This window comes from Cryptomeria japonica, chromosome 7 (genome assembly GCF_030272615.1).
Source record: "Cryptomeria japonica chromosome 7, Sugi_1.0, whole genome shotgun sequence".
In the NCBI taxonomy this organism is placed as follows: Eukaryota; Viridiplantae; Streptophyta; class Pinopsida; order Cupressales; family Cupressaceae; genus Cryptomeria; species Cryptomeria japonica.
In genome coordinates this window covers 244,505,779-244,530,373 of record NC_081411.1, presented here as the reverse complement: position 1 = coordinate 244,530,373, position 24,595 = coordinate 244,505,779, and the positions used below count along the sequence as shown (strand labels likewise).

At 30.8% G+C, this 24,595-nt stretch overlaps 2 protein-coding genes across 5 annotated transcripts in view; both read left to right on the top strand.

Moving 5' to 3' along the window:
• The window catches only part of LOC131051479 (uncharacterized), a 59,681-nt gene extending 42,802 nt beyond the window's left edge, over window positions 1-16,879 (top strand). For 2 of the 4 annotated variants that reach the window (XM_057986031.2, XM_059208041.1), the window contains exons 3-13: window positions 9,644-12,076; window positions 12,161-12,446; window positions 12,540-12,788; window positions 12,889-12,993; window positions 13,111-13,188; window positions 13,440-14,206; window positions 14,331-14,697; window positions 14,862-15,056; window positions 15,563-15,649; window positions 15,761-16,038; window positions 16,147-16,879. In XM_057986031.2, the coding sequence (XP_057842014.1) occupies window positions 13,658-14,206; window positions 14,331-14,697; window positions 14,862-15,056; window positions 15,563-15,649; window positions 15,761-16,038; window positions 16,147-16,728 (2,058 nt within the window). In that variant the 5' untranslated portion in view covers window positions 9,644-12,076; window positions 12,161-12,446; window positions 12,540-12,788; ... (1 more) ...; window positions 13,111-13,188; window positions 13,440-13,657 and the 3' untranslated portion in view covers window positions 16,729-16,879. The remainder of the gene's footprint in view (window positions 1-9,643; window positions 12,077-12,160; window positions 12,447-12,539; window positions 12,789-12,888; window positions 12,994-13,110; window positions 13,189-13,439; window positions 14,207-14,330; window positions 14,698-14,861; window positions 15,057-15,562; window positions 15,650-15,760; window positions 16,039-16,146) is intronic. The other 2 variants (XM_059208043.1, XM_059208042.1) reach the window with 2 other exon arrangements.
• Window positions 9,944-13,044, top strand: LOC131051477 (uncharacterized). Its single transcript, XM_057986029.2, has 6 exons — window positions 9,944-10,385; window positions 10,486-11,469; window positions 11,534-12,076; window positions 12,161-12,226; window positions 12,544-12,788; window positions 12,889-13,044. Exons 1-6 carry the CDS (start codon window positions 9,944-9,946, stop codon window positions 13,042-13,044), a joined length of 2,436 nt encoding a protein of 811 aa, XP_057842012.2.
• Window positions 16,880-24,595: the final 7,716 nt, after the last annotated feature.

Here is a 24,595-nt window from a genome sequence, read left to right as displayed (position 1 = left end):
GACATTTTTAAAGCCAATGACATGGTCTCTTGGAACTTTCTCTTTTAGGTTATGAATTTTTTTGGTATAAGGTGTAAATTTTTAAATATGATTGAGCAATGTGTCACTATTCCTAGATTTTCAGTGCTTTTAAATGGATCTCCGAAAGGCTACTCTTCCTGTCGCAAAGGGCTTCGCAAGGGCGATCCCCTTTTACCCTACCTGTTCATCATAGTTGCTAAAGTGCTGGGGATAAATATTTATAAACTTAAAAGGAGAGGAATGCTGAAAGGGGTAAGGGCTGCTTGCACGCTTGATCCTGTCTCATCAATAATTCGTTGATGATACCATCATTTTTGGACAAGCTTATATATTAGAAATGAATATTGGAAGAAGATGTTGTATAATTATGTGAAGATGTCAGGGAAACATATTAACTATGAGAAAAGAATTTTTTTTTTTTTTTGAATGTCAACCACTCCCTTCAAGAGAAAATCACTACTATCCTAGCCTACCAGACTGGTATTCTTTCTGACTCTTATTTGGGGTTACCTCTCATTTCTAAATCCCTCTCCTTGACCTTCTGGAATACAATTATTGAGAGGTTCCAAAAGAAATTGGATAGTTGGAAAGGTAAGTTACTCAGTATGGATGGGAAAATTCGGCTGGTTAAATCTTGTCTTCGGAGCATCCCCATATATTACCTCTCCCTCTTCAAAATACTGGGGAAGGTCGCTGAGAAAATTGTGAGGATTCAAAAATGATTTTTATGGGCTATTACTGAGGAGAAAAATAGACTATCCTTGGTTGCCTGAGACAAGGTCTATTGCACCATCAAGTTGCGGGGGCCTTGGGATAAGAAAAATCAAATATTTCAAGAAAGCACTATTATCTAAAGTTGGTTGGCAGGTAACTGAAGGAAAGAAGGATTGGGTGAATATTTTGAAATCCAAATACCTCAACAATGAAAGACGTAACAAATTCTTAAATCAGTTTGAGCTATCCTTAGGGTCCTTCATTTGGAATAATGTGTCCAAAACTAAGCCTTTGTTCAAAAAGAGTGGAAGAATGATTATTGGGAATGGGAATAAAGCTATCTTTTGGGATGATGTTTGGATTCATGACCAAGCTCTTTTAGATTTACCTCAATTTAGGAAGGCGAACCCGATCTTAATAAGGAGTTGTGGGAAGATGGTTAAGGATTGTATAGTCTGGCAAGTAGAGAAAGCGGTGTGGAAAAATCTTGAAGAGGTGGTGATCCAAAATGATGTTATCCTGACCCATCATCTAGTTCAAGTCATTGGGGAGGCTTAATCTCTATCCTCTATTCTTCCTGATTATGCCATCTTCTCCCCCCTATTTGAGGATGAGTGGATATGGAAATATAACCCCTCGGGTGCCTTCTCAACCAATTCTGCCTACCAAAGTTTGGAGGAGGAAACAGTGGAAGATTTCAATTGAAAAAACATATGGATTAAGGGCCTGATCCCAAAAGTCAATTTATTTTGGTGGGCTACTTCTCATGGAAAAATTCTCACAATTGATAACCTTAACAAAAGAGGATTCTCCTTTGTTAATATATGTGTGTTATGCTACAAAGATATGGAAAGCATTGATTATTTGTTCCTGCATTGCCAGTACACCAAGGAAGTTTGGGATGCATTGTTAGATGACTTAAATATCTATTGGATACTCTCAGATAAAATGAAATATTTCATGAGACAATGGCCCTTAACTCGTTATTTCCACCCCATGACTAAAAATCTATGGCTTTAGACTCCTCTGGTGATGGCATGGAATATCTGAAAAGAAAGGAATAACATAATGTTCAGGGATGAAGGTAGAAACGACAAGGTACTCTTTAATATTATAAAACAACAAATTAAAGAAAGGATCAATGTGGGAAAGTCATGCACCTCTAAGGTAACACCTACTTTGTTGGACCTTAGATTAAAACAAAAATGAAGGATAATGCAAAATCTGCTAAAGCTAAACTGATACACTATGATTTTAAGGAAGAGGTATGTTTGGAATCCACCTGAGGAGGGTTGGCTCAAATATAACTCTAATGGTTTCTTCAAAGGAAACCCAGGTGCTTCGAGAGATGGAGGCCTAATAAGGGATTGGAGAGGTTATATCATAGAAGGATTCTGTGCAAATTTGGGAAGAGGCACGAACTGTAAAGCTAAAGATATGGTGGCATGGATGGGTCTTACCCAATTGAATCATAATAAAGGAAGAAATGTGATCCTTGAAGGTGACTCAAAACTAATTGTGGATTTCCTGAATAATATTATCAAGGATCCTTGGGAGATGAGAGGAATTATCTAAAATTGTAAATATGTGATGAATGCTTTTAGTAAAATAAAAGTTCACCACCAATATAGAGAAGGTAATGCAATTGCGGATGATATTGCAAATCAGGGGTTAACGAAAATAGGATTGTATTAAGTTAATTTTGCTGAAAACTGAAAGGGTTTAAAATAAATTCTAGTCAAGGAAAGGGCCAACCCCTCATGGGATGACATGGTAAATTATTCAATGTAGACGGGACCAAACAACCTTTTTTAAATTTAAATTTAGAATGAGCACCAAAAAATTTAAATTTTAAATTTCCTGCCCACCTTCCTTCAATTTGTTGAGTAGAAGGATGATCAATTGGAAACTTGAGATGACGTATTACTTGCAAAGTTGGCAGAAGGATGAGGTGGAGGCCATAAATTCGAAGGATCTAAAGGAATGTAGGAGAAATCTCTTCCCTTACATCAAGAGGATTATGAAAGATAATAAAATCATTTGCGGTAAAGGCAGTGATTGTCATTCCCAGATTGCCTTAAAGTTTAATAATGAGAAAAATAATCTTGCATGTGTGGACAATGAATCCGATCAAGCCAAAAAGTACCTTTTTAGAAATAATTGTTTAAAGGAAAAAGTGACTCTAGAAAATCTCATTAACTCTATTTGTCACTTACATATTTATTGGCTATGTTCTGCAAAGACAAAGATCAATATGGGGGCCCTCTCAAAAGGACAAAACCGTAAAACTGTAAATAATAGTAGAATAATGAAGAAATTTGAGAGCTCTTCCTCAATGTGGGTTTAACCCCTTATTTTCTTGCTATGAAGGAGTATAACAAATCCTTATTTGCGATATTCTACAACTTGTGGCAAGACGGTGTGGTCACTATGAGAAGCATTACCTTTGCAGTTTCTTTAGAGTTTATTGTAGAGGTCACCAGGTTAAAAAATGAAGGCGAACTAGTGGATAGGCAAAGCAATCAATACTATAGAGATTATATGAATAAGTTCTTTGAAAAGGGTGAGCAACCAGTTGCAATCCAAAATGGGTATGGTCTCTTTGGACTTCCTAAACCTTACCCAATTGTTAGTTTTTTTGTTATGAAATATTTTACTCTAGAGGGGCGTTACACTACTATCCATGGGTACCACTTCCCTATCTTGAATCACATTAGGCATGGAGAAAGGGTTAATATGCCATAATTTTTTGTTTTCATCCTTGGAATCCTACATTGCTAATTGTGCCAATCCACCGATTCACCAAGCCTAGTAATCTACCTCATGTATAAATTTTCATTTGACCACTCCCCAAATCGTAGCTGTTTGTTTTCCTTACCCAGTAATGTTGAGCAAAATAAGATAAAAACAAGGTTCCTCTCTTAAGATTGAGTTAATTGATTCCAAACCTCTCCTCTCTTCGGACTCCTTCCCTAGGTAGTTCCAAGAGTAAAAAACCATAATGTTGCATAAAATTCAACCCTTGGAGGTGGCTTTTTTTAATATCGACCCAGACAAGACAAAAATAGAAACCCCTATGAATAGCTCGACTAAAGCCAAAAAGATAGGAAAAGAGTCGGTGAGGAAGAATGTCACAATTGACTTGGACCTACATAACTTGGAAGATGAGGAAGAATAGGGATTGAAAAGAGAAAGGAAAGATGGTTGCTAGGGAGAGAAGATCAGCTAGGCTTCGTGCGAAAGAAAAGAAAAGAAAGATTGAAACTAAAGAGACCACGAAAAACCTTGAGGAACCCCTTAATTTCGAGGAAAATAAGGAGATGTCTACTAACAATTTGGAGGATGAATATTTCCAAGCTGAAGAAGAGGACCAAGAGGAACAAGTTAGGAAGAAATGGAGGAAGAGAGTGAAATGGATGAAGATTCTAAAAATTCCGACTAGAGGTCACAGGCCTTCAATAATATGGAAGATGATGAGATGGTCCCCTATTCTCAAGAAATGTCGTTGGATAAACAGAAAAAAAATAATATGGAGGAGGAGATAAATGAGCTCAAAGAACGGGTTCTTAACATGGAAGAAAAATATAAAGATTATAAACAAAAAACTGATAATCTGTGCGAGGCTTTTAGTTCTCTCTATGAAATCATTTATGGTGTGATGAACAAGGTGGTTATGGGAGTGGTGTCTGGACAAGGAAAATTAAAGAAGAAAAATAGGAAGCTGACTAAATAGGGAAAGAAAAAGGTGGACACGGAAAGTAGGGAAGACTCATAGGAGGACACTTGGGTCGTCCAAGTCGATAGGCTAAAGTGCAATTGGAACCTGATTAATAATGATTAGGCATCCCCCTCTTTTTTTTGTTAAGTGATTTACTTGGTATAGGAGATTAGTATTTTTTATTATGTTTATAAGATGCTAGGCCTACGTGCCTCTGAAACTAGACTTTATTTTGATGGTGAATTCTACTACTATGTTTAATTTTGATGATACTCAGTATACAAGTATTATGATAGGTAGATGGTGGTTAGTTATAATTAGTAGGTTTAGCTACAGGAACATGGCTATGTTTGACTATTTTTGAAGGTTGATTTTATCTCTCTTTGACCAGTTGTTTGGGGCCAGGGTTTTGTTGTTGCTCTGTGATTTTGTTTTTTCATAGGTTCAGGGCCTTCTCCCTACTAACATAATAAAAAGAAACAAGTTTTTATATTAATATGATGTTATTCCTTTAAATGATTATGAACATCTTGGTGAAATTATAGATAATAACACAATATTTAGTTTAAATGAATAAGACTATTCTATTTATTCTTCTTTGATTGTATCATATTCTCCCATGTTTATTTTTTCTTTACATATTATTCTTCTGGTCCTCATTCGATAACCCTATTTTTACTATCCTTTCCTTCATAAATATCCTTCTTTATTCACAATTTAGGTGCCTTTTCAAATTAAGAATAGTCACTAAACTTTTTTTCTCTCCATTCCCTCATGTCCTAAGGATTTGAGTTTAATTGTTTAATCCTAAAAAACAAATGAATTTTCTAGGAAATTATTTCAATCATTTAATCTCAAACTAGGTGAATAATTTAATAGATCTAGATTCTTTGAAACCTAATAAAAATAATATCTACATAGTGAAACCCCCTTTATATTTTTCTTGATTCTTGATAAATATGTCAAATAGCTTATGTGATCCCAATTTTCTTGATGAAATATTATAAATAAAACTACAAAGACAAATATACAACCCTTATTGGACATTAGAGGCTTTTGAAAGCCAATTACGTCACAATATAATACTAGGTGACTTTTGGGATTTATGTCACTAAAAATTATATCTACTAACAACTATTCATGGTTTAGTGTTAAATTCATCCTGGATGCTGCAAAATTCATAGTGTTTCTTATCTGAATCACTATGTTTCTTAACTTACACATGTTGTTGAAGTTACACATGCTATTGTTGAAGATGTTATAGAATAATTTTGAATTAGAACAAATTGTTACCAAAAGATGCGCTATGTTTCAATACTACCAAATTTAGCTAAAGAACTCATCGACCTTCTTTAGACATCTTAATTGATATATTATTAAAATTTCTTCTCATCCTTCCATTATTTATTTTAAGATGAAGTGATGTGTTCTTTGTGAAATAAAATGTTATTACATCATAAATAATAGGTAAGAAATTTTTGAGCTTTCAATTATCATAAATATACACTAAATAATAAAATTTCTCTTCTAGCTATTTGTAATGGCCATAGTTCTTTTTCACCATTTTAATTACTTTTTAGCTTATATCCATTTTTAAACTTCTTCCTTCTCAACTTACTTCTCAATTAGCCAATCTTTTATTTAGGCTTAATTTCCCACTTAGCTTCCTTTCTATGCTTAGTTATAACTACTCTTATCTTGCATCTTTTGTTATAATTAATTTATTTCCTATACCTACTAAATCCCATAGGAAATATTTATCTCATTTTGTATTTTACATGCCAATCATCTTGTCATTTAACTTTAGACTCCAAGTAATCTCCCATTGCCTTTATTACCAATCTTAGACAAAATTAAATTTCATACATCTTATTCACTTCATTTAAACATCAAATAAATCATTTTATTTTACTAAAATAAAATATTCTTGGAGAAATTTAGTCTTCATGAATTCATTGGAAAGACCATCCAATTTTATTTTATTTTTTAAACACTAGGTAAAAAATTCAAAATCACTAGTGACAATGGCATGGCATGCCCTCGAGTACCACATGAAATGATTTTGACCTAGAGCTATGAATTAGTGAGGTCACAAATGGGGAACCTTATCCCCATTGGATCAACAAAGGAACAAGTTAATGGGTTTGAACCTTGGTGAGCACAACAACACCACCACTTAACCAACACACTATAAGGTCATCCAAATTATTATATAATTCTTTATCTATTCAGTAAATTCTACTATTGCACCTTAAATTTTGTCATTGTATTTGCCTCCCACATTAGTCCTCACTAACAAACATCTTCCACCACACTTGGTACCTTCTCAATATTTAACACCCCCGCTATGAGGCCTAGGGGACATAAACAAAAGAAACAACAAAAATGTGAATATTTTTTTTTTATAAACGAATCAAAATATACAAATATAATGAGTATCATGATGATACAAGATTTAGACGTAAAGGACATATAATATCATACAAGAGTCCTTAGGCCCCACAACGATGATACTCAGATTAACACAACCAATCATATATGAATAAAAGAAATTATTTAAAAATAAGATTGCACTATCCTTTACAAGGTACACGAATCAATTACATTTCCAAAATTCAATTGGTCGAAGCAAGAGAACAAGAGAAAATCTAAAGAGAAAGGCAAATAATTCCTCTCTCAATTTATAGGCGCTGAAGAAGGTAGCGCGTAATATGAGTCTACTTGAGGCGAAAGTTGCAGACACTCTCAATAATTTGGTTTAGTCTTCTCTATCTCTTCCTAGTTGTTGCAGTTCTTTTTTGGGGGCTTTTGCTATCTTTTTGCTGCTGGTTTCAATGTTTATTCTTTGGTCATCTTACTGGTCTTGTTGTGTAATGCTTAATTCTTCTATGGCTTGGTCTCTTTGTCACGAGTTTTTGGGTCCCTTTAAAACATGTTTTTATCGTAATAAAAAATAAACTATAAGTATCTTATATGATTAGCAATTGTTTATCCAAAAATAAAAGGTTAATAGAAACTAAGAAAGAAAATTGATTGGAGCCTTTGTTAAGTAAATCAAGGAAAAATAAAACTTTGACTATCTTTTTTAATCCACATCAACAAGAGTCATCCCTACCATATTGTCAACCATACTAACTAAAATTATGCGTGGCATGCTAGTGAAGGAATCTCATTGTTGCCACATTTTAAAATTTTTTATAAATATTGAATCATTCAACAAGAAATATTAATTGCATGACATATAAATAATATATTTAGCATGATGATCCTACTAGGAAACACCTACTCGTCCTAAACCTACTCATTCTCTCTAAGACCTCTAGAATTCAACACATCCATAACCAAACCCAAAAGCGGTATAGATTAAGAAACAAAATATTCTCAATTTGAAACCCTCTAAAGTTAAGACTACCAAAAAATTAAAAATTTGGTATGATATAAATATGGATTCATAATCAAATATTTAAATTGGCTTAATTATATTTTATGTCTACCAAATTTCTCCTAAAGTATTAAAGCCTAAATATAGGACATCATTAAAACTCCAGAAATACTCTAAACCAACTTAATATTATAGATAAAAAATAGAATGGCCTATTACCAAGTGTAAAACCTCAAGATAGAATACAAAAAATTACTTTATAACTATTAATATTAGATAATAAATATATTTCAAATGTACCCTTATGTTGAAAGAAAAGAAAGCTAAACTTTTAAAAAATGACACAAAATTGAAATGAAATGTAAAATCATTTTTAAATGGGGTGATATCAGTTCACATACATCATATCTTGTTTACAAAATTACAAAAAGTAGATAAAAAAATAAAATTAAAAAATAATTTGAATCTAAAATCCTTTCACAAATACCCAAAGTTGCATAAACATATAACTAAAATGCATTTCAAATGCAAGAAAAATCATAAAATTGTAAGACTATATAAATCAAATGTGAAAATCCTATTAATAAAGTAAAAAATATATTTTGATCCCAAAAACAACTCCCATAAAAAAAAAATTCTTGAAAGATATCGATATTTGTGAATAAAAATTGTATTTTCTTCCATTAGAATTTTCAAGTATAAATTCTTGAAAACATAAGAGATTAACCAATGATAGAAAACAAACTCAATCAAGAAATCAATGATTTGAAATCAATGATTTGATTATTTAAATGTGGAAATTAAAGCAATATAGGGGCATAGAATAGAGTCCAACTAGCTTAGAGACTAAAATAAACCATAACATCTATCCTAGGAATAAAAATAAATATTTACTACAAGGGTTTTTCTTGATTAGTTGTTAATATAGATTGATTCCTTGATTATAATTCAAGATTGAGGACAATAAGGAATTTTATGAAATTTCAAATAAGCTATTAATAGTTAGTAAGGGAGGAAAATATGGATCTGTATGAAAAAAAAATAAAAAAAAATATATATATTTAATCATTTAAGGTTCAAATCTATGACTAAAACAACACCTTAGATCAATTTGAAACCTGTAATTCTAAACTAAGATGATGAATAATTATATATGAAGATCAAATAGAAATTATAAATATGAATGGTAATGAAACATATTAAATAATTAATTTATCAATTTCTACATAAAATACACTATCTTACTTCCTACTACGCTATCTTACCTCCTAATTGATATAAAGAACAATTCAATCATCATAAATCCAAAATAGAAATTAAAAAACACCTACTAAAAAAGAAAAAAAGAAAAAAATACAAATAAAATAAAATTGTATAGATCTAAGTAAGTCACGATTGAAGATGTCGATCATACCGTGGCCCTTATTATTATTTTCCGTGATGATGTTTTAAGGCCCCACGCCAAGTATTCCAAAAATATTTAGGGTCTAATGATCGCGAGATAGAGAACACCTTACTTCACCAAAAATATATGGATAAATATTTAAAATTCGAGTAAGAATATGCTCATACTTTCTCCATCGCCCTTTCTTCCTACTGATTTCCTTCCAAGACCACATTTTGGTATTTGTCTCGGATCCCTCGTGCTCAAAAGATTTGATACGATTTTGGTAGCCCGTTATAGCCTGCACAAATTAGAATTGTAGACTTCATGTTTTAAAATGCATTGAAGTGGAATCCGTTGTTTCTATTAACGTAGTCGCTAAAGATGATATTATAATATTAACTAATAGTTAGTGTACTTTCAGGGTTTGCATATGCCGATGTTAATATCAGTGACCCGCAAAAACAAGTAGCTCTATTCCTCTGCGCAGATGACTGTAATTATGAGGTTGTTTACTGGTTGTTTAACTCATGGGCGAAAACTGATAGTATGGACCTACAAGATGTTGTAGGTGGGAGAATTCCTTTCCGTGATCGTCAGAAATTTGTAGACATGAACAGGAAAGTTTGTTCTCTAGCAAGAAAGCTTGGTGATAAGGGACCTGTCAGTCAGAAAGCAGCCAAGGGGATATTTTCAGGGTCTTATGGAAGTTGTCCTGTCTGACATGATCAATATTGTGGATGAAGAAAAACTAGAGCGATACGGAAAATATAGGTATTCTAGTGTAGATACATTAATGGAGGATTGCTTTCCAGAATTGCTAGAGCCCGACTGGCTTAAAGATTTTTCTGTGCGGGGAGGTACGGATTGGAGTTACATCGCAGACACATTCTGGAACTTTTTGTCTGAATGCTTTGCAGGGTCGATGATACAGTTTTATGTGAACTACATTCTTGCAAATATATGTGAGCAAAGTAATGAGTGTGATCTGAAGACAATAACATCAAGCCAAGAGAATTTCATGGTTGCCTCTCTCATTCTTTTCTATCTGTCCCATCGGAGAAATGACATCATACACACACCTCTGGCACATGACTGCAGATTTAGTTGTGCTGAAAAAATATTAAATTATGTGGCATCAAACAACGGGCCAGCTGATCTTCAACGTTTTAACGAGACACTAGAAAAGAATGCAATGTGGAGGTGTTACGACCACATAAGAAATCCGAAATTATGATCTTCTAAACAAGCTTCTAGTCCTTGCAGCCGCTGGCCAAGCTTCTGAAGAGCTGAGAGTGGAGGGAAAGACACATATCTGTGTGGTAAACAGGTTATTAGAATGCGGAGCTCAGCCTGGACCAACATATGCTATTTTAGATTTTACAAAGCTAACAGCTCTACTTGCTGCTATACGGTACTTACCGGACGGAGATATTGAAAGAGAGGTTGCAATATCTTTGCTCAACAAGTGTGATGAGAAACAACATGAACAGGTGTTGAATACTCCACATGAAATGGGGTGGAGTGCACTTCACATCGCTTCTAACAATAATGAAGCAAATGCTTGCCAAATGCTTCTTAACTATGGAGCTAAATTAGATGTTCTGAATAATGACGGCAAGACAGCTCTGCACATTGCCGTTGAATGTGAGGATGATAGAGTTGTAAATGTATTTATGGAACATCCACGTATTACTGAATCAGTTGATTTAAAAGATGAAATGGGGATGAGCCCTTTAGATACAGCCGTTGCCTCAACAAATGAAAAAATAGCAGCAATGTTGTTATTCAAGTCAAAACAGCCTGAAGCTTATTTTGACAAGGTGAATCTGGAACGGCTTCTACGTTGCTCTTTACTGAATGGATTTGTCTATACTGTTAGAAATCTGTTTGAGAGGGGAACAAAAGTGCCAGCTGGGGAGTGCGATGATGAAGGAAAAACAGTTTTGCATTTGGCTGCCACGTGTAAAGATGGTCAGAAAGCAATGGAGATGGTCAACATGGTATTTGAAAATATCAAAGTTAAGGAAAGCTTGATGACTAAACAGGACAGAAGAGGGAGGACCGCTCTCCATGAGGCCGCTTTGAATGGAAAACAAGAGCTCTGCAAATATCTTCTGAAAATAAATCCAAAAATAATAAGTCTGAAAGACAGGGATGGACGAACTTCTATATATGACGCAATTGAAGGAGAACATAATGAGAAAGATGTTTTACAGATCTTTCTTGGAGTCTATGTCAATACAGATAGTGCTCTCAATTCTTTGACAGATCGAAAAGGCTTGAACACCATTGCACATTGCTGCTTCACTAGGCAAAAAAGATCTGGTTGAATTGCGCCTTTCTAAGGTAAAAGAAACTGCAGAATATTTGAAGAGAAGTGATTTTCTTGGACAAACAGCCCTTCACAAGGCCACAAATTGTGGAGACTCGGATACAGTGAAGCTTTTGTTGAAAAGAGGTGCCCATCCCCTGGAAGAACGTGATTGTGATGGTCGGACTGCACTCCATTATGCTGTGAAAGCTGAAAGAGACAATATAAAATTGACTGGTTTGCTATTAAATGGATGCAGAACCAATCAAGAGAAATGCCTCTTGTTATGGGCCTCTGCAGCAGGCTTAGGCACCGCTGAAAGCAGTCTTAGCGATGATGATCCACTTCGAGAAATCCTTGCTGTTGAAAGAAATAAAATAAAAGAACAGCTTACTACTGAAAATCTGTTGAAAACTGCTGCTGTTGCAGGAGACATAGAAATGACCAAAGAACTGATTGCCAGAGGTTATAAAATGGCAGATATACAGGATACAGAATGGAGAAATAGATTAAGAAAAGAAGAAAAAAACAATGTAAATAGAGGTAATTTTTAAGTCCTTCCTGGACAGCCTTAGTATTTTATATGACGATTGCCATTTAATTAAGAGTTACTTGTTTTGGACACAGTTTTAAGTCAACTTGAGAGGATCGCCCAACAGGCAAATGACCAACCTACCATATTGGACAATCTTGGTAAATAAAAATCAACTATTCTTTAACTCATGATTAACTGATTTTGACTTTTTTTTCTATAATTTTATATTTTTAATCTTAAATTTTCTTAAATTGATCGGGGAGAATTGACTATGCCCATGGACTTGCTGCATTGTTGCTGAATCCTTATATAAAACCTCCAATTGTTGTTGGAATTTCTGGATCTTGGGGAACGGGAAAATCAAGCTTAATGGTTCAGGTATCATGTACTTCCATTTTAGGCTTGTACAAATATTTTTTCTCATTGTAAATCATTTCATCTAAAATTCTTTTTGGTTTTTAAACAATTTAGACAGAAAGCATTTTGTTAAAAACGGCAGCTCAAGTGGCATTGTTGCCATCTGCAAAATTATCAAGTTCATCTTCAGAACTGCCTGGTATCTCAACCTCTGAATTATCCATAAAAGGAAAAAAGAAATATGAAGAAATCAAAAGACATGTCGATTTTGAACAAAATGGTAACAAAACCTTAATTTCTATCATGATGGATAACATTTGGAGTTGGGTTAAAAAGTTCAACAAAGAGGAATCTCCAGCAGAGGTAATTTCTTCAATGTCTAAGATAAATTTAATTGCTACTTCACAATGCATGTTAAAAATATTATTCGAACTATATATTGAGTAATAAGTTGTTTTGCTAGATCGGACATACCAAAGAAGACTCTCTTGGAGAGTTCCTAAATACATACAAAGCTAAATATCGCAAGATTTTTAAATCACTTGCTGCAATGGATAGCATAGACATGGTAAAAGTGCTAGCTTACAATGAAAGTGCTTTAAAACAGCTTAATAGTTAATGCTCAAGTGGATTATATAGAGTTGAGATTTAATTCTCAATGGCAAATATTTATTCTTGTTTTCAGTTCACAACCAGAACCAGAAAAGATCAAGACTCTCAAGACCCACATTCAAAGTCAGTCTGGCGAACGGTGAGGGACATGGTGAGTTCTAAATTTAAATAAGTATTTCAATATAATTTTATTTAAAGACTTTATTTTTTAATTTTTAAATATTATTTTTTATTATTTTTAAGTATGATCTAATTCAATATTTAAAGATAATTTTAGTTATAAAAATATGTTAATTATTTTTTATTTATTTTTATCTATCAATAAAAAGAAATGAAAATTATTATTTTAATTTGATTATTAAAAGATAAGATATTTAATTTAAATGATTATTTTCATTGCAGTTCACAATAAAGTGTTAGTTATCAAAACCAAATTTACTATCATCAATAGTTGATTCTACACTAGAGGAAAGTGTTCTTGCTATTTTGACTGTAAATTATAATGTCTGGAAATATAAGAATGAAACAGAGGCTTTGGCAGGTATGGCAGTTGAGATCACTAAAGAACTTGAGGGAATTATGACTAAGGCTCAATGGCTTAGCACTTGTTGGAGAAATACATGGAAAAAAAAAAGTACAATATATGGATTGAAATTATTTATCCAAGTCTTCTTGCAATAGTTTTGGCATGTACAATTACTTGGATTTTATGGGTACTTCTAGATAGATCAAACAAGTTCAAACATTGGGCAATACCAAAATATGCTTGTTTACCAACAGGTATAATCATAATAGGATGGACTGTCACAAAGTCAGTAATGAGTATTTTAAAACCAGTTAGTACACAGTTGATGAGTTATGTATCATTTCCAGATCATACAGACAAATTGGGTTATCAAGAGAGGGTGATATCAGATATCACTTTTTTAAAAGAAGAAATTGGTAAAAGGCCTTGTTTAGTTTTTAAGGCCTATTCATGGGTATCTGCCATGATTTCTACTTTGTGGGTTATTTTTTTTGAATGGTGGTTCACAATATTTTTTTTCAATCCTAAAATTATTGGAAAGACCATGTCAATTCCAGAGATAGCCTCTGCAAATGGGACCAATCTTCGAATAATTGTTTTTATTGATGATCTTGATCGTTGTCAAGAATCTGTGATTTTACAGGTATGTATAAGCTAATTTGTTATGTTTTTTATTTACTTAGGAAAAATATTTAGTATGGTAAGCAAACTCACAAATAATATTCATGCTCATTTTGACTTCTAATAAGATTATATGTTTGGCATAGGTTTTATCAGCCATCAATCTTGTGTTAGTAGTTTGTGAAATAAGTGTGGTGTTGGGAATCGACAAAGGAATGATAGAAAGGGCTATAATAAAAAAATATGGAGATATGAAAATGAATAGGTCATTGAAAGATAATCAAGATCTTGCAGATAAGTATTTACAAAAGATTATACAACTTCCACTTGACCTTCCTGATCTCAGTGAAGAGCAATCTAAGGAGTTTTTAGAAGGACAATTGGGTGTTTTTAGAGAATCAAGTGGGAGTGCTAAGGCGTTTTTAAAAGGACAATTGGTAAGTGGGAGTGCTAAGGAGCTTTTAGAAGGACAATTGGATCTTTTTAAAGAATCAAGATTAGAATCACATACAGGTATGACCAAAATATTAAATAATATATAACACTTATAATAGGTAGATATAAAGGCTTAATGCAATAGTTTTAAGGAATATGAAGATTTATTTTATTTTATTTTTAATCTTTAGCTTTAAGATATTAAATAATTGGATTTGATGTGAAACATTTGTTAATCACAGAGACTGGGCAATCAGAAAAGTTGACATCATCAAATATTAAAGGAGGAGAAACTGGATTAGAAATAGTTTCAGAAGTTAGTAAAGATATGGATCATACAACCATAACTACAAGACACAGCCATACCAGCAAGATTTTGCAATTTGTGAACCAACTACTTTGGAAGATTTGCCCCTCTTCTCTTAATACTTTTTGTGGTTGGTATTCAAATAAAATTTTCAAAAATTTCAAATGTTTTTATTTTATTTTTTTAATTATTAAATAATTAGAAATTGAGTAATAATCTAAAATACTATGTAGATATAAGTTATTGGAACTAATGAAGAAGAGTGAATATTTAGTTAAAAAATAATTATTATAAAATATAATAAATATTTAATTTTTATGATATATATTAGAAATATTTATCATTATATTACTTTACATTTTTATAATGAAATATATTATTTTCATATCAATATTTAACTAATATATTAAATTTTATGTAGAAAATTGTTATCTTATCTACAAGTTGTATTAAACAAAGAGAGATTTACCTTATGAAGAAGAATAGTAGAAAAAGAAAAATATGAATTCAATCCAATTCCATTAAGAAAAAAGACAAAATATTTTCATTTTCTGTTCGTAATGCAAGAGGTAATATTTGATGGGTAATTTTTTACTCCAAATAGCTTAATCTAAACTTACACATGTTTACAAATAGGAGGGGAAAGTGAAACGGAACCAGTACCGCATGATGCTCAACAAGTGGGAGATGTACCCATTCCTAAGGATGCTACAAATAAAATAAGTAATTAACAATCTATCCTAATGTTACTTTCAAGCTATTTACTCTTCGTAAAATTTCTTTTAACTTATAAACACAATGAAATATTTAGACATTTTACACATGATTATGCAGGTAACAAAGATTACTGGTCATGGATTCCTCTAAGAGAGTTGTTGTTCGTTAGATATAGCAAAGGAGAACAAGATGCATTTTGTTACTTTCAGAAGCTGTCAACAAATAGCAGAAAATTTCCTCGTGAGTGGAAGCGCTTCCTCAATTATCATAGACTAGTGTGGTATATATTTTATTTAACAGGAGAAGCAAAGGATTTGGCTGGTTGGCAAGTACAATTTATCTCTTGGATATTTGTTTGCTGGGAATGGCAAGAAAACATCAACTTCATTATTCAGGTACATCAAAGTTCTTATAACTCATTTTTAGGTGTGTCGATTTAAAATTAATATGAAAAGTTAAGAAGAGATGTTAATTTTTTTTTTTTTTTTTTGGTTTTGGTGCAGAATTGGAATGAAGTTGGTGTTTTATCTACAGAATCCAATAAACCTTCTCTATATATGATTGTAGATCATTTTATAGAACTTGAGGATAAAAAGCACAGGAAGGGGATTGAGATTGGCATTGAAAAAGGTGAAACAAAAAAGGCCATCCTTGGACATAGAGATCTCAATTATATAAATAATGTAGTAGGATCCAGTAAGACCAAACAAGACATATTAGAAACAAAGGCTCCAGAAATTATGTTGGGGGTAAATGCTGGTCCACTGGAGAAAACATTGAAGGATGTGCTAGATAAGCTGAAAAAAGAAATTAAAGAGGAGTTAAAGAAAGAAATGAAAGAAATTAAAGAGGAGTTAAAGAAAGAAATGAAAGATTTGAAAGATCAAGTTATGAAACAAAATAATATGAAGAATGAAAAGAGGGAGGAGGAAAAGAAAATGAAGGTAAAACAGTGGAAGAAAATGAGGTCAGCACTATACAAATATGATGTTACAATGGAAGGCATCTTGGCATTTCAAAGGTTTAGATTTTATTGCATAGCTGGGCATCTCTCATGGCCTTTACTTGACCAAGAGAATAATTAACATCCATAAAATTACGGATAATATCTGTTTTTATTGCTTCTCTGTGTTTGATGTACTTAGATCGGTCTCTATGTGATTTGCAGTCGAGACCAGTATGTTTATGTTTCATGATGCTTCTCAAATACTAATTTTATTTTCAGATTGTAGAATATCCACATCCGGCTCTCGTTTTTGTTTCATGGCTGGGGTTTGTTCTTTTTTTTTTTTTTTTCTTGCTTGCAATGAGGGGCGTGAGGCTACCACCGAGGCTTCTCTCGCCAGTCAAAAATAAATTTGCTTAGGCCAATTCAATTGGCGTTTGGATTTTAATTTTTTCTAAAATGTAAAGTTTTTGCATTGATATTAAAGTTTTTAGGGTTGCTATTTATAAGTACATATTGCTGTGATTTGAGAGTTTTTAACTTATAAGCTTTGTATATTTAGTTTATTTGATATGATGTGCATATTGATAAATAAATTATGACAATTAATATGTTTATATATCTTGGAATTAAAGTCTCAAATCATTAATACATTATGATAATTAATATGTTTATATATCTATAAATTTTATTGGTATTCTTGATAAAATTTATTAAATCAAAACTACAATATAATATATTATGTTTTATTTCTCCCACAAATATAAAAATGATTAATGAGTTTTCAATTAAATAATATTTTTTCTGAGTTTGATTTTAGAATTTAAATTGATTTACAGGGAAAGGGAAAATGGAATAGAAATGTTACTTATATATCTTTTGATCATAAACCTAATTGAACTGTAACTCTAATATATTTTATTTAATGGAATAGAAATGTTACTTATATATTTTATGATCATAGACCTAATTGAACCATAACTCTAATATATTTTATTTAGTAGAATAGAAAGGTTACTTTTATATGTTTTATAAACCTAATATATTCCATTTCTTTTAACCTTAACTATAATCCTAAAATTATGTCCTAACTTTGACTTGAACCATCATATAACCATAATTTAGCACTAACTATAGAAATGGAATAGAAATGTTACTTATATATCTATAAAAGAGTTTTCAATTAAATCATAATGTTTCTATTTTTTCTATTTGTCAATTGTAAATCTCAAAAATCAATTGAAAATAAATTAATTGTTAATCCAATTAACTACTAAAAAAGTAGAATTTATTTTCATTTTAGAAGTTAATAGAATAGAAATATATATCTAGAAATCTATATTTTAATTTTATTCTTAAATGGATGATTTATTTAAAAATAAAAAAGAAAAAAGAAAAAAGAGTTTGATTTTAGAATTTAAATTGATTTACACTGGAAAGGGAAAATGGAATAGAAATGTTACTTATAAATTTTATGATCATAAACCTAATTGAACGCTAACTCTAATATTGAATAGAAATGTTTCTTATATATTTTATGATAGTAGACCTAATTGAACCCTAACTCTAATATATTTTATTTAATGGATTAGAAATGTTACTTATATATTTTATGATCATAAACCTAATTGAACCCTAACTCTAATATATTTTATTTATTGGAATAGAAATGTATTTTATGATCATAAAACTAATTGAACACTAACCCTAACCCCTCAAATGGATTATAAATGTTACTTATATATTTTATGATCATAATATATTCCATTTCTTTTAACCTTAACTATAACCCTAAAATTATGCCCTAACTATAGCTTGAATTGTCATATAACCATAATTTAACACTAACTATAGAAATGAAATAGAAATGTTACTTATATATCTATAAACAATTTAGAAAGTTTATATTTAAACTTATGTATAAATTTTATTGGCATTTTTTTCTATTCCATTAAATTCTAACTCTAATGTTAAGGTTATAGTTGGTTATAGTTAGGTTTCAATTATGGTTATAGTTAGGTTTCAGTTATGATCATATTCCATTTCTTTAAATCTTAACTATAACCCTAAAATTATGCCCTAACTATAACTTGAATCGTCATATAACCATAATTTAGAACTAACATGATATAAATCCAAGCCCTAACAATGATGTAAACCCTAACTATACTCATAAACCTGACCCTTAACTCTAACCCTAACCCTGTGATATAAAACTTAACCCTAAAAATAATTATAAGAATAACACTAAATCCTAATCCTAACAACAATAATAAACCTAACCCTAAATCCAAACCCTAACCATTAACCTAACCCTACCAATGATGTAAACCAGTACTACAATCCTAACTCTAACTCTTAACATTAACCCTTAACCTATGACATAAACCCTAATCTTAGACATAATCCCAATATAACACTAAATCCTAGGCCTAACCACAATCATAACGCTATCCCTAACCTCAACGCTAATTTTTAGGTATATGGTTAGGATTATGTCTACGATTAGAGTTTATATCATAGGGTTAGAATTATGGTTAGGGTTAGCAATTACGGTTAGGATTATAGATAGGATTTATTTTAATCTTAACTATAACCCTAAAATTATGCCCTAACTATAACTTGAATCGTCATATAATCATAATTTAACACTAACTATAGAAATGAAATAGAAATGTTACTTATATATATATATATATATATATATATATATATATATATATATATATATATATATATATATATATATATATATATATATATATATATATATATATATATATATATTTTGCACTTTAATGTTGATAAATTAATAAAAAATAGGGGGCTCTAGAAGGATATCTCTCGGCTTATTCTATATATATTATTAAATATATATAAGCTAGTTATTATTTTTCTTAAATTATTTTATTGTATTTATTGTTACAACTTCAATGTAGCCATTAATGAAGATAAAATGAGTGATTTCTACCATTTAAAGGTTTATTATAGTTTTGGGATGAAGAGTAGTATCTGCTAAGAATATCTTTCAATGATAGAAAATATTTTTATTTATTGTTATCTTCTGAAGTAGTAAATGGTGAGACTCTTTATCATCATCAATAGAATAATATTAGGAAAATAAAAGACTTAAATAAATTCATTATGGATATATTCAAATATATTTTATAATATAATATGTCAATTCTGTATATGTACTTGATTTAACCATTATTGAATTTATTTTTCCAATAAGTAGATCATTTTTATGTATTAGGCAAGTGCTAATTAAAGAAGTCTATAATTAATATACTAAATTATTTTGGCAATTTAAATTTTTTAAAACTTATAATTGATCTTGTATCTTAAAGGCCATATAATTTATAACACAAAATTTAATCACATTTAATAACATTATCATTATATTTATATTCACTTATAGTATACTCATTATTATTTTTTCAACTCATTAGACTAAAATGGAAATTATGAGGTAGAACATGTCTTAAACTCCAAAGAATAAGATTAAAAACATTTTAAATATTTAATATTTTAGAAAGATGAATTTTTTAAAAATTTGAATGGTTTTATTAAATGAGTATTCATCATAAATGTTAGTCATAATAAATTTTCTATTTGATAAGGATAGTTAACCATCAATTCTAAATTTCTTTTTAATTGTTTGTAATTGTTTATTCCTAACGAAAAGGTATAAATGATTTTATTTTGTTTATAGTTGACATATAAATTGAATCTTATTTGTTATCATTTTCCTTCATTCTAGTGAGTAGTCCTAATCTTTAGATTTGTCTATTTCTCATTCTTGGTTAGATGTGTAGTTTTGAAAATGATCTTGATTTTTATTTTTCAAATTCAAGTTAAGGTTTGACCTAAGCCTTTCATATTCAAGTTAAGGTTTGACCTAAGCCTTTCCACTTAGTTAGACACTTACTCTTATATTTTAGGGGTAGTCTTATTTCATTTATAAACCATTCAAAAAATAGAAAAAATCTATAAGATGCATTAATTAACATTTAATTTAGATCGTTTTGTAGTATCTTTCTACTTGCATCATCATCCAAGGTATCTACTACATGTTATCTTGTTATCATTCTTTAAGTTGTCTAGAGAAAAACATAGAAAAATCACAATATGTTGAAATTGAATGGTCATGGATTTATAGAACATAAATTTGCATATCTAGATAAGATTTGTATCTATGTAGGTCATATCTACAAATGTGTCAATCCCATAATTATAAAATCATTTCACAATGACAAAAAAAATTATATAAGAATTAAAAAACTATGCACCTCAACGAATCATTTACAAACATATTCACAATACATTTAGATTAAATTTATAAATATATACTTTTTTAATTATTTAATTACTTTGCATGTAATAAATATAAACTTTCTATCTAAAATAGATATGAATAATTGTATTTTTTATTAATTACCCTAAATTTATGGAAAAGATATTTTAGTCTTCTTAATATTTATCACTTTTTACACTACCATGAATAATTTAATTTTTCTGATTGAAAAATTATATGTATTAAAATATTAAATTATATTTTTTATATTATTTAAATTTATAATTTTTTAATGAAAGATAAAATGCTTCTCTAGTTGTTTACAATATTTGAAAAAAACAACATTGCATCTAGAAAACATTAGTATAGATTAAGTTTAAGATACAACATAAAAATAGCCTATAAATCGAAGGAACAAATATTTCAAAAATAAAACAATAAAATAGGGTGGAAGATACATTTGAATTTAAAATAAACTCTAGAAATACATTTAAGAAGGCTAGGAGAGCATGTTTGTTGAATTTGGCCAGATTCTAGGTGGACTCATTTGTAGGCATCAAGCACTCATGTCTAGGAATCATATCATGTGCTCACATGTGCTTGTTAGGCACTCATTCTTGGTTGACATGTTCTCGCTTCCTTTATATTTCCTTATGCGAGGAAATTTTTAATTGATTATTGGAAAATACCTACGATTCCCCGATTTAGATTGTTTTGTCATACATGGCACTATACAAAAATCGTTAGATGTGTATTAGTTCCTTGGTAAAGTATTTGGAGAGGGTTTGGATTTCAAGGAAAGAGAGCCCTAGGGAGAATTATACACTAGAGTGGTGTGTGCAAGTTGATGAGGGGAGATTAGGAGATGGGAAATTTACAAAGATATGGAATATTGAATACTAAGGGTTAGCATGAAGGTTAAAATGAGATTATGAAGGTATGAGAAGAATAATCATGTGCGAAAGGATTTGAAGTGGGATAAAAACAAGATGGAGAAAAGAAAAAATGATAATTGAAATAATAGAGAGATATTAAGATGTAAAAATGGGAGGAGGAGAGGAATAATTTAGTAGTAATGGAGTGAAATGTGAGGATATTGCAACCCTTATTTATGTCTATTTTATTATTGGATAGTAATTAAATTTATATGAATAAATAAAAATTTGAGATCTAACATTTCAAAACTTGATATGAATTTAGGGTTGTCTAAAGTTGGTCATGGTGGATGGTAATAATATATAAATTATAGATTATTTTTTTTAATAATCATTGTTAATTTTTAATTGTTAATGATTGACATGTCTATAAAATTATGAGATCTAAAGATAAATATTTTTGACCAAGTCATAAGTTACACTTTGTAAAGGGTACATAGACTATGGGGAATTGATTTCCTTCTATCTCTAATAATATTAATTAATTCATTTTATCTAGCAGTAAAATTATAGTATTGATGATTAATTAAAGGGGAGAAGTTATATATGAAAATTAATGAGATTTAAATCTACCTTACCCACTTCATAACCATCGATAGTGGAGTTAATAAGGTGTATCATGCCTAGCTAAAATGAGTAGATGTGTAAATGTAAATTATTTAGATAAGACTTGAAGAGTTGAAGAAAAATATAATGCCTCTACATGCAATTATTGTTGAATTTGATCCCTCAAACCCATAGCTCCCAAGGATTGTTTGCAATCAAACACCTATCATAAATAAAGAGAAAGGGACTATGAAGGTCAAAAGATAATTGAACTATAAAAATAAATTATATATTGATTATTCAAATAACTTAATAAATAATATTTATATAATGTGTCCTTGTAAAGGAACATAAAGCTAAAAATAACACAACATATAAATAGGAAAAAAAAATTCCTAAGTATAGCTTAAGTGTAAAGAGTGTAGGAAGACCTAATTAATCTAACAACCCGTTAAGTAAAAGATAGGGAGTATCTAAAAACTATAAATATGAAAGTGTGAAGTGAAAATATGGGTTTCAAAAAATAAGGGCTAACATGGTAACTATGAAAAATAAAAAGTCTCTCATAACAAGAGAAAAGTAGAAAATCTAATAGAAAAATTTGTACCTCTCCAAAAGAGAGAAAATTGAATGGACTAAGAATCCTCAAAAAATATGTGCAAAATATAATAAGAATATAAAGGAACACATTTGAAGGATAAAGAATATACAAACAACTGTGAACCTTTGACCCCCATGTTAGCATTATGTTATATGTTGTCATCGGATGTGGTATGTCAAGAAAAAGCATTTGATTAAGGTATGTTGTGCGTTTGGATATTTCTTGGGTTTACCAAATGAGTTTGGTGTTTTAGAAGATGTTACCAATGCTCTCTTTGGGTCCAGATTGGTCTGGAGCTTGAGGTTTTGGACTGGATATTGAAGCTGTGTAACATAACGTGCGCATGTGTTTTTGGGTCCGGCTTTGGTGATGTATATAGCATGTTGACATGCTTGATGAGGATCGATGTAATATGGTATACTTCTTATTCCTTCCCACCACTAGAATATTTAGTGGAGACCTATTTTAGATCTATGTCTTAGCCGACGTTAAAAATTATTTTATTCCAGAGATAGTATATGAAGGAGTATGGTTTGATGAGATTAGACATGGATTTTTGTGTTGAAGACATGTGAGATTGAAATAATCTAGTAGTTGTGTGAGTATAGTGTTGCAATTGTTACTAGAAGCAGTTACGGTAGTGGAAACTATGTTTTTATGGTGGTTTCTCTTTATCTTTCTTTCTTCTTCGGTATTGAGCCTTTCAGGGTAGTGAGCCCACAAACAGTGAGGCTTTTAGGGCAATGAGCCCACCTATAGTGAGAACCTTGGTAGTAAGCCATCCTTTGTAAAACTCACCTTAACCAGTGTTTATATATTGAGAATTAGCATTCTTCATGGTTTCTCCCGTCTTGGGTTTTCCACATTATTTTTTGTGTTTCTTGTGTCTGATCTATTTCATGCATGTGCTTTCATGTTTTGTTAATTCTGTAAATTATTTTAAATCTATGAATAATTATTCTTGGATCCAGAATAATTAACAGAATTAACAAAACTTGAAAGCACATGCATGAAATAGATTAGACATAAGAAACACCAAAATCTACATGGAAAACCCAAGAAGGGAAAAACTAGAGAGAATGCTAATTCTCAAAATATAGACACTGGTTAAGGTGATTTTTACAAAGGATGGCTCACTGCCAAGGTTCTCATTGTTGGTGGGCTCACTACCCTGAAATGCTCACTACTTTGGAATGCTCATCGCCAAAGAATAAAGGAAGATAAAGAGAATCCACCACAAATACACAGTTTGCACTACCAAAATTGCTTTCGGTAACAATCTGCAACACTATACTCACACAACTACTAGATTCTTTCTATCTCATATGTCTCCAACACAAAAAGTCATGCCTAATCTCATCAAACAATACTCCTTCATATATTGTCTCCAGAAAAATATAATCCTCAATGTCGGCTAAGACAAAGATCTAAAATAGGTCTCCATTAAACATTTTGGTGGTGGGAAGGAATGAGAAGTAGACCATATTACATTGATTCTCACTGAAAATGTCAACACACTAATTAAATCACCAAATCCGGACCTAAAAACACATTTGCATGCTATATTACACAACTTCAATATCCGTCCAAAACCTCGCACTCTAGACCAATCCAAACCCAAAGATAG